A 9,819-nucleotide genomic window follows, 5' to 3' on the forward strand; every position below is an offset into this window, starting at 1 on the left:
GAACACTCATCCATACTTAAAACAAAAACAAACAAAAAAATATAAACTAAACAAAAATAAATAAAAAAACAACACGGTTCGAGGAAAATAATAGAAAAATTAAACTGACCTTTGATGAAAAGAATACAGAGAGAAGAGGTCGCTTGGGAGATGAGATGAAGCGTAAGAGGAGGAGGAGGAGGAGGAGCAGGAGGACCAGAGGATTCCTTCTCCCTATTGAATTGCATCACGTGATTATCCGCTGCCCTCTGGCTAAGACGTGCGGGAAGGAGAAAAACAAAAACACACCCAAAGCTCTTCTCCATAACAGCCTTGTGCTCGCTCGCTCTCTCTCTCTCTCTCTCTCTCTCTCTCTCTCTCTCTCTCTCTCTCTCTCTCTCTCTCTCTCTCTCTCTCTGAAAAGCTCTATCTGTCTCTAATGGGATGGAATGCTTCTACCTCTCATGTTTATTTGTCCTCATGTTCTTTCTCCCTCTTCCTCTTCCCCTTCCTCCTGCTCCTCGTCTTCCAGCTGCTACCTCTGCTCCTTTATTAGTTACCAGCAGACATCAAACACACACACAAACAAAGAAACCAAAACAAAGACGAAAAACAGAAAAAGGAACCACGTCTCCAAATCGTCATATGAAACTTTTTTTTTCTTTTGTCCTCTTTAGTTCTCGTCGGCGGAAAATGAGGAATTGAAGGAGGGAAGGGAGGCTACAGATGGGCGGGGGAGGACACGGACAATAATAAAAGAAAAAAAAATGAGAAAATTCATCAACCGGGCAACGTTCGGTGTCTCGGTTCGGTGGTTCGACTCAAGGGTTCGTCGAGGCTTCACTAAAACGCGGGTATTAAAGAGTCTCTCCTTGACCCACAATGCCGCAGCTTCCCCGGGTTCCTGAAGGAGGTGCGGGTTGTCAGCCTCTGCAGGATATTACGTGGTGGGAGGCAGAGATAGCGGAGCAGAAGGGAGAAGGGAGGATGGAAGGAGGAGGAAGGGAGGCAGGGAGGGAGTGAAGGAAATGGAGGGAGGGAGGGAGGGAGGGAGGGAGGATGGAAGGAAAGATGGCGGAGGAAGGGAAGAAGGAAAAGTATGTAAGTTTATTTTAAGGTCAGAAGTCAAGGCTGGTTTTTAAAATATATTCAGTGAACAAATTTCTTTCGAGAAGTAATTTATGTATCCTTTCTTTTCGTCTTTATTTATTTTATATATACTTAAACTTCATTAATTCTGTCACTACTACTACTGCTACTATTAGTCCTACTATTACTGCTACTACTACTACTACTACTACTAAACCATCATTGATCCTTTGTTAATCATAAGTTATATCTAAGGTGTTTTAAGTTGTGCTCTCCTAAATTATGCTTTTCCTAACACACACACACACACACAGAGAGAGAGAGAGAGAGAGAGAGAGAGAGAGAGAGAGAGAGAGAGAGAGAGAGAGAGAGAGAGAGAGAGAGAGAGAGAGAGAGAGAGAGAGAGAGAGAGAGAGAGAGAGTTGTGGTAAACATGTTAGCAGGCAGCTGCACATTTCACGCCACACGATAAAACATTCTGAAAGCACAGTGCATGCCTTAAAAAAAATACAACTCATTTTTAATTTGCATCGCTCAACACCACTAACACCATCACCACCACCACCACCACCACCCCCCTAACATTCCTAGCTCCATGCGTGGCTACCTTGCTTTTCCTAGTCAGATGCCTTTCCTAGTATCTTAAATATTCGATCTATCAGGTGATTCTCCATATTTACTGACGGAAATAATGTAATAATACCCAGGTTTTTTTCACATCTTCCCGTAATAATACCAGCACTTTCCTCCCCTCTCCCTCTCTCAAAGAATTACTGAAGTTGGAAGGGAATAAAGTGACGAGTCTGTTTCTTTTTTTTTTTCCCCTCCGTTTTCCACTCCGGCAACTCTTCCCTGTCCTTCCCTGCTCTCACCTTTCTCGTTCCCATGCACCACTTTCTATTTTATTTCCCTCTCCAATAACATTCCTTCCTCCTCCCTTCCTCCTCCGTCGCTGAAGGAATTTCCCTCATGCTTCCTTTCCTTGCTCAATATCCCTCCATCTTCCCTCTCTGAGTAACCCTTGTGCTACTTCACCTCTTCCTTTTTTTTTTCTTTTACTTTTATTCCTCTTTGTAATCTGACCAGACGTGTTTTCAAGTTTGTGTTCCTTCTGTTTGACTTTTCTCGTCTCTTGTTTCTGTTTCGATAGCTCTCTCTCTCTCTCTCTCTCTCTCTCTCTCTCTCTCTCTCTCTCTCTCTCTCTCTCTCTCTCTCTCTCTCTCTCTCTCTCTCTCTCTCCGTTTTCAGTTTTTGTTTCCTTCCTTCCTTCCCGCTTTTCTTCCCCCTTTATCTCTCCCTCGTTCCCTTTTGCTTGTCTGTTTTTCTCCTTCCCTCGCTCCACTTCTATTCTCATTCTCTCTCTCCCTCTCTCTCTCTCTCTCTCTCTCTCTCTCTCTCTCTCTCTCTCTCTCTCTCTCTCTCTCTGCTACTGCACACCTTACTTCCCTTTTCATCCCGCAAGCTTTTTCCCTCCTCCTCCTCCTCCTCTTCCTCCTCCTCCTCCTTCACCTCTCCATCTTACTCAATGCGCCTCCTCCCTCATGATCTCCAAGTCCTTTTCCCTCCATCTCTCCTCCTTCCCTTCCTTGCTCACCCATCCCAACCCTCTCCCTCCCTCTCTCTCCCTCTCCCTCTCTCATCTTCCTCTCGAGGGACACGGCGGTCGCCCAAACCAGGAGGCATGAAGCAGTTTGTATAAATAACAGGGGATATTCACTCAGGCGGATGCTACGCTGGCCATGAATTTGTCCACTTCGTATTAATCTCCCGTTTCCTGCCGCCCCGTAGGAATGACAAAAAAGGAGGGAGCTGCGCAGGACGTGGGGCGATAAATCCTGCCAGTTATGAAAAGTTTTTCTTTTTTTTGGGGGGGACGTGGATGGTTCTCTTTTTCGGTGCATATTTTATTATTGTTATTATTATTATTATTTTGTGTGTGTGTGTGTGTGTGTGTGTGTGTGTGTGTGTGTGGAGGGATTTTTTTTTCTGAGGGGGTTAGTTTTTGGGGTCATGCAGGATTTACAGGTGAAGTGAGACGGTATTTGTTTTTTGTTTTTTCTTCTAGCTTTCTTTTGTTCGTAGCGGCGGCTATGTTGAGTTTTTTGGATTTTTTTTTCCTGCTATGGCTATTTTTTGATATTCACAGCACTAAAAAAAAAAGTATTGGCATAAACACACAGGGAACAGAAGGTACTAGGTCATTTTTGTCTTTTTTCTAGGTTACGAATATATTTAAGAGAATTTTAGAGTTTAAAATATCAAATCACTGTAGGAAAAAAAAGATGATGCAGTAAAAGGAATAACTGATATGACAGTGAATGAAAACAAAAATGGAAAAGAATAAATTAAGGAGAGTGAAAATATTTGCACTAACCCACAGGAAAAAGATAGAGAAAATTTTGTTATCTTCTACGTTACAGAATTATTAAGAAATAGCAGTGCTAAGTGTCTAAAAAAATTGTACGTGATAATAAGAAAGATGTCGAGGAATGGATGGGTTAATTTATCACGAAAATGAGTACATATTGAAAAAAAACAAAAAAAACCAAGGACACATTATGCCAATTAAAACTAACCTAAGACAAATTTAACGTCTACACACACACACACACATTACATTACACCACACTGCACTACACTACACTGGCCTCGTTCACCACAGTAACTCAGGATCCAATATATTTCAAGCGCCCTAATGTCCACCCTGACTATAGCCAAAGCATATTTCAGTGTTATGATACTACCGCTGTCCACTACGGGGGAGAGCAGGGCCAGTATATCTCCCAGGTATACAGTAGCCACCCAGCCAGCCAGCCAGCTACAACTTCTCAGCCTCTCCATCCAGACTCAAGCACTGGGTATGGTTGGTCTGTATCTGGTTCTCATTGTCTCTTCTGTGATCGTAGTTTTTATTTATATTTTGATGATGGTTGTGATTACTAAGTTTTTTTTTCTGGTTTTCGTTTGGTCTATTTTGAGTTTTCTTACTGTTGTTGTTGTTATTGGTACTGGTGATGGTGTTTTTTTTGTTTTTGTTTTCCTTCTTTTATTTTTTTCTTATTTTCTTTCCTTTTCTTTTTCTATCTTTCTTTTTTCGATGGTTTTGATGGTGGCTTTCATTGTTTTCCTTTTCTTTTTCTTATTTTCTTTCCTTTTTTCTTCTTTTCTTCTTCTTTTCTTTTTCTTCAATCTCCCTCAATCTCCCTAACCTCCCACACGTTTTCTCTATTTACTCTCCGTTTATGAAGCAATATAAATGACACGATCTTCTTTTCTTCTTCTTCCTCTTCTCCTCCTCCTCCTCCTCCTCCTTTTTCCTCTTCCTACAATTTCCATTAATGTTTCTGCTTCTGCTCCACTTCCTGTTTCTGATCGCTCTTGTATTCTTCTTTCTTCTCCCTTTCCTTCTTCCCCTTCCCCTTCCTCTTCCTTTTCCTTTTCCTTCAGGTGATCCCCGCAATATTTCTGTCTTCGCCTCCTGCTTCCATTTCACTTACTATTTTTTTTTTCTCTCTCCCACTGTTATTCATATTCCTCCTTCAGATGTTCTTTCTGTTCCCTTTATCCCTTCGCTTTATTCTGATTTCCATTCTCGGTCTTCTTATCTTCGCGCCACCGTTCTCTCCTTTTCTCTCTCTCTCTATCTCTATCTCCTTGTCTTTATCTTCTTTTATGCTTCTCGTTATCCTCTTTGTTCTTTTCCTTTCCCTCCTCTTGCTTTTCGATAAGTTTCTACACTCTTCTTCCTCCTCCTCCACATTTTCCACATTTTCCTCCTCCTCCTCCTAATCCTCTTCCTCCTCCTCTCCTCCTGTGTGCTGCCGTTAGTTACTTTTATGCTCCGAACGACGACAACCGCGGTAACGTAACTAATATGATACAACACGGAATCAGATCTGCTCTTCGGAACGCTCAGTCACCACCAAAGGAGAGAGAGAGAGAGAGAGAGAGAGAGAGAGAGAGAGAGAGAGAGAGAGAGAGAGAGAGAGAGAGAGAGAGAGAGAGAGAGAGTCCAACACACATCACAATATAAACTAACCTATTTTCAACACCCAGTACACGAACTCAAGCTATAATACTACATTAATTAATATCCGCCTCCCTTTAGGTTCTGTTGCATAAAAGTCCTGTTTCTCTGTAATACAAGGCCAAGGGCGGGACACAGATCACTTGACCTCTGTTATTAATCTCTACCATCCTGCAACAAGGGAATATGAAACGGAATAGGTGAAAGGGATGGGTTGCAGAGGGAACAGGACGAGGAGGATGTGGGTGACGATGACTAGGACAGGGGTTCCCAACCGTTTTGTTCCTCTGTACCCCTTGGATGTTTTTATGGGTTCATTTGTACCCATAAATAAATTAATAATATAAAAGATTGAATTGTAATATTCTGATACTATTTTACTATGAAATGTATATGTGTAGACTGCATAGGAATTTTAAACGCGACAACATAGATTCTCTAAACTCAAGTATTTTACAAAATATCTTGATCCATCACATAAGTACCTTTCTTATAATCATAATCATATTTCAATTTATAAAAAATTAAAACACTTAAAAAAAAACTCACTTTTTCGATTGATATATACTTTTTTTATATCAAAATTCTTTTTCCACTTTTCATGATTTAATCATCTGTGACCTTACATGAAAAATTTATATATATATATATATATATATATATATATATATATATATATATATATATATATATATATATATATATATATATATATATATATATATATATATATATATATATATATATATATATATATATACGAGGTGTGTCATTAAAGTTCCAGGACTGGTGCCACACAAGTTTTATTTCACATCCAGGCTACAAACTATAGGTTATCTCCTTCGAAGTAATCCCCCTGGCACCGCATGCACTTGTCCATCCTTCTCTGCCAGGCTTGCATGCACTGCTGGAAGGATTCTTGCGGGATGCTCCTCAGCTCCGTCGTCACGGCCTTTTTGATGTCGTCCGCATCATCAAAACGGGTCCCCTTCATGACCTCCTTGAGCTTGGGGAAGAGGAAGAAGTCGCACGGAGCGAGGTCAGGTGAGTAGGGCGGTTGCTCCAGCACGGCGATGTTCTTCTTGGCCAAGAACTCTCTGATGCTCAGGGCATTGTGAGCAGGCGCATTGTCGTGGTGAAGCAGCCACGAGTTGCCCTGCCACAACTCCCGCCTCTTCTCGCGCACTGCACGAAGCAGACGCCGCAGTACTTCTTTGTACTCGTATATATATATATATATATATATATATATATATATATATATATATATATATATATATATATATATATATATATATATATATATATATATATATATATATATATATATATATATATATATATATATATATATATATATATATATATATATATATATATATATATATATATATATATATATATATATATATATATATATATATATATATATATATATATATATATATATATATATATATATATATATATATATATATATATATATATATATATATATATATATATATATATATATATATATATATATATATATATATATATATATATATATATATATATATATATATTTATATATTAAGGGTGAATATGGGCAGGAGTCTTTCTCTAATACATATCTCATTGAATGTGATAGCTAGTTGAGCATTTATTATTTTTCTTAAGATATTTTCCTTATATCTTATGATTGTCTTATATTCTTTTTTAATTGGCTGTATGACTTCGCCGAAGCTAGTCATTTTCGCTAGATCGCCATTTCGGGTCCTTGACCCTTCTTCAGTAGCGAAGGTCTATCCGTGTTGAGGGTGTCGGAGAGAATGGCTCAAGCTATAACATAACATAACAAAGAGAGAAAAGATGGGGAGGGAGAAGTGGGGATAGTGGGAAGAATAGGGGGGTGATAAGAAGGGAATTGTAGGAGGAGAAATAGTCACTGGGGCTTAACCCAGGCGCAATTTGAATTAGGAAGGACATCTTTTTTTTTTTTTTTTTTTTTTTAGCGTGTTATATTCATTCTAAGATGGCAAGGGAGACAAGGTCCTTATCGGGGAAAGCAGGAGAGTCCGCTCAAGCTGATTGCGGGGGTGTATTTATACCGGTAGGCTTGTCACCCCGCTGCGCGTCCTGGTCTCTGATTGGCTGACGGCTGTCGCGGGCTGTGCTGGGCTGCTATCCAAGCTGGGTCTTCGCGCGCTTGGTAATGCTTGTAGGTCTTCGAATTGTTGATTTAATGTAGGGTTTGTCTCTTTTATATATAGTGCTTCTAAGATGGGGAGACGCCTGGTGTCTGGGCATGTAGTTAGGATCTCCGTTTTATCTACTAGCATTCCTCTTGTGATGTTTATGTTATGCTTCTCCTTCAGATGTTTCTTGGGTGCTCCTGTTGCGAGGTGGAAAGTTAGTCGTTGGGAGAGTCTTGTTGTCGTCATGCCAACATAGGTGGAGGGAAGGACTTCACAGTTTCCTTGGTTACACGTAAACCTATATATGACATGTGACTTCTGAAGGCTCTCTTTCTCTTTTGAGGGGTTATTTTTCAGAAGAAGATGGCTGGTTTTCTTGGTGTTGTAATAAATTATCAGTTTAACTTGTCTGTCAGGGTCGGAAGGCTTGATGTTCCTCTTCACAATCTGCGTGATGGCCCTCTCATCTTCTTCGTAGGCGGTAGAGAAAGTTGCTTTATAGAAGATGTTGATGTTCCCTTTCTTATTCTCTTATTGCTTCTTGTTATGTCAGCTGTCGACAATTTTCTTTACTAGGCGGTTGATGTCCTTTTCACTGAAATTGTTGTTTATGAGGACTTGAGTTGAGCGCTGTATTTCTTGGTGGACTTGTTTCCACGTGCTGCAGTGTGTAAGCGCTCTTCTGATGTAGGCTGAGATAGTGGAATCCTTGTACCTCGTGGGACACTCACTTCGTCCGTTCAAGCAGAGTCCAGGATTCGTTGGTTTTGTGTAGACGCAGGTGGTAAATCTTCCTTCTTGTTGCACTAGGACGTCGAGAAAGGGCATGGCTCCATCTTTGCTGTTTTCCATGGTAAATGTTAGCCCAGATGTTTCTTGGAAGTGAAGTCTAAGATGCTCTGCTTCGGCTGCGTCCTTTGTCTTGATGAAAATGTCGTCAATATAACGGCAATATATATCCGGCTTTTTTACTATCTTGAAAACTTCCTCCTCGATGCAACCCATGAAGAAGTTTGCCAAGAGTACACCGAGAGGAGAACCCATTGCCACGCCGTCTACCTGGCAGTACTTGTTACCGCGGGGGCAGGTAAAAGGTGCTTCTTTAGTGCAACACTCCAGCAGTTCTCGGGGTACAGCTTCTGGGATCGCAAGCTTAGGTGTTGCTTCATTGTGATAAACACGTTCCATGATGTAGTTGATGGTGCGATCCACTGGAACATTCGTGAACAAGGATTCGACATCTAGTGAGGCAACTCTTCCTTCTGCGTCGGTGTTGTTGAGGATATCGATGAAATCTGAGGCTGACTGCAGACAATAGGAGGTAGGAATGTACGGTGTGAGGAGGGCGCACAGTCTTTTAGCGATGTAGTAGGTAGGAGTGGGAATTTGGGATATTATGGGATGAGGAAGACGAAAATTAATTCAGAGATAAAAAGGAACACAAAGATAAAACAGACAGCAACAGCTCAACAGGCCTACTGAGGCTACCTGAGCTCGAGGCAAAAGGACAGCAAGATCAAAAGAAAGAACACCAAGCAGTAAAGATAAACAGTCATGGAATATGATGACTGTGATGATACAAAGGAAAACAGAATGGAACAAATCTTTTGCTCCTTATTAAGCTGTTTGATGATCATGTATTTTGATGTTTAAACAGAGAAAAGTTGCAGCGAGGAGGAGGAGGAGGAGGAGATGAAGAAAAGGTGAAGAAAAGGTGAAGAAAGAGAAAGAGGAGGTGAAGAAAAAGGTGGAAAAGGAAGAGGAGATGGAGGAGGTAGAGGTGGAAGAGGAAATGGAGAAGGAAGAGGTGGAGAAGAGAGTAGAAGAGGGAACGGAAGAGGAAGTAGAGAAGAAAGCAGAGAAGGAGGAGGAGGAGGTTGCCGAAAGGAGGAGATGGAGGAAGAGGTAGAGATGAAGCAGGAGTGGTATGAAGAGTTACCCAGCCTGCCTAAGCCACTGCCTCGGCCCCCACTCCGTCTTGGCGCTGCGGCTCATGATATTATTTCCAGCAGCGTCGGGAATAAATTGCTATAAATGAAAATCAGTGGCGGCCATTACCAAGGCGCGGCGCCTGGGGAGACGCTCCTCCATCACGCCCCGCGCCGCGCACCGCCTGCCCCGGGGTGGTGCTGATTGTGGTGGTGGTGGTGGTGGTGGTGGTGGTGGTGGTGGTGGTGGTGACTTATTTTCTGTTGGTGTTAGATATGAGAGAGAGAGAGAGAGAGAGAGAGAGAGAGAGAGAGAGAGAGAGAGAGAGAGAGAGAGAGAGAGAGAGAGAGAGAGAGAGAGAGAGAGAGAGAGAGAGAGAGAGAGAGAGAGAGAGAGAGAGAGAGAAATATGGAGATAGTCAGGCAAACAGACTGACACAAAAACAAACTTAAACACACACACACACACACACACACACACACACACACACACACACACACACACACGTATACCAAAATAAAACAAAGTAATAATGTTAGAAGCTGAAGAAAACACTAGTTAGGTGCAGAGGGTAAGCAACTTTTAAGACGCCAAGCAACTCCCCTCAATTAGGGA

At 41.3% G+C, this 9,819-nt stretch overlaps 1 protein-coding gene across 1 annotated transcript; it reads right to left on the reverse strand.

The window, feature by feature from the left end:
* Positions 1 to 7,824: 7,824 nt before the first annotated feature.
* Positions 7,825 to 9,366, reverse strand: LOC135101040 (uncharacterized). Its single transcript, XM_064004614.1, has 2 exons — positions 9,334 to 9,366; positions 7,825 to 8,580 (listed from the first exon to the last, which is right to left on the reverse strand). The coding sequence occupies exons 1-2, from the start codon at positions 9,364 to 9,366 to the stop codon at positions 7,825 to 7,827; spliced, it is 789 nt and encodes a 262-aa protein (XP_063860684.1).
* Between the last annotated feature and the right edge of the window lie 453 nt (positions 9,367 to 9,819).

This window comes from Scylla paramamosain, chromosome 6, assembly GCF_035594125.1.
Source record: "Scylla paramamosain isolate STU-SP2022 chromosome 6, ASM3559412v1, whole genome shotgun sequence".
Taxonomy (NCBI): domain Eukaryota; kingdom Metazoa; phylum Arthropoda; class Malacostraca; order Decapoda; family Portunidae; genus Scylla; species Scylla paramamosain.

Excerpts from the sequence above, each read along its gene's own strand:
- LOC135101040 (XM_064004614.1), bottom strand. The coding sequence starts at position 9,366 with ATGGAGGAGCGTCTCCCCAGGCGCCGCGCCTTG. Across the intron at positions 8,581-9,333 it reads TCCCCAGGCGCCGCGCCTTG|TCAGCCTCAGATTTCATCGA; the intron begins GTAATGGCCGCC and ends TATTGTCTGCAG.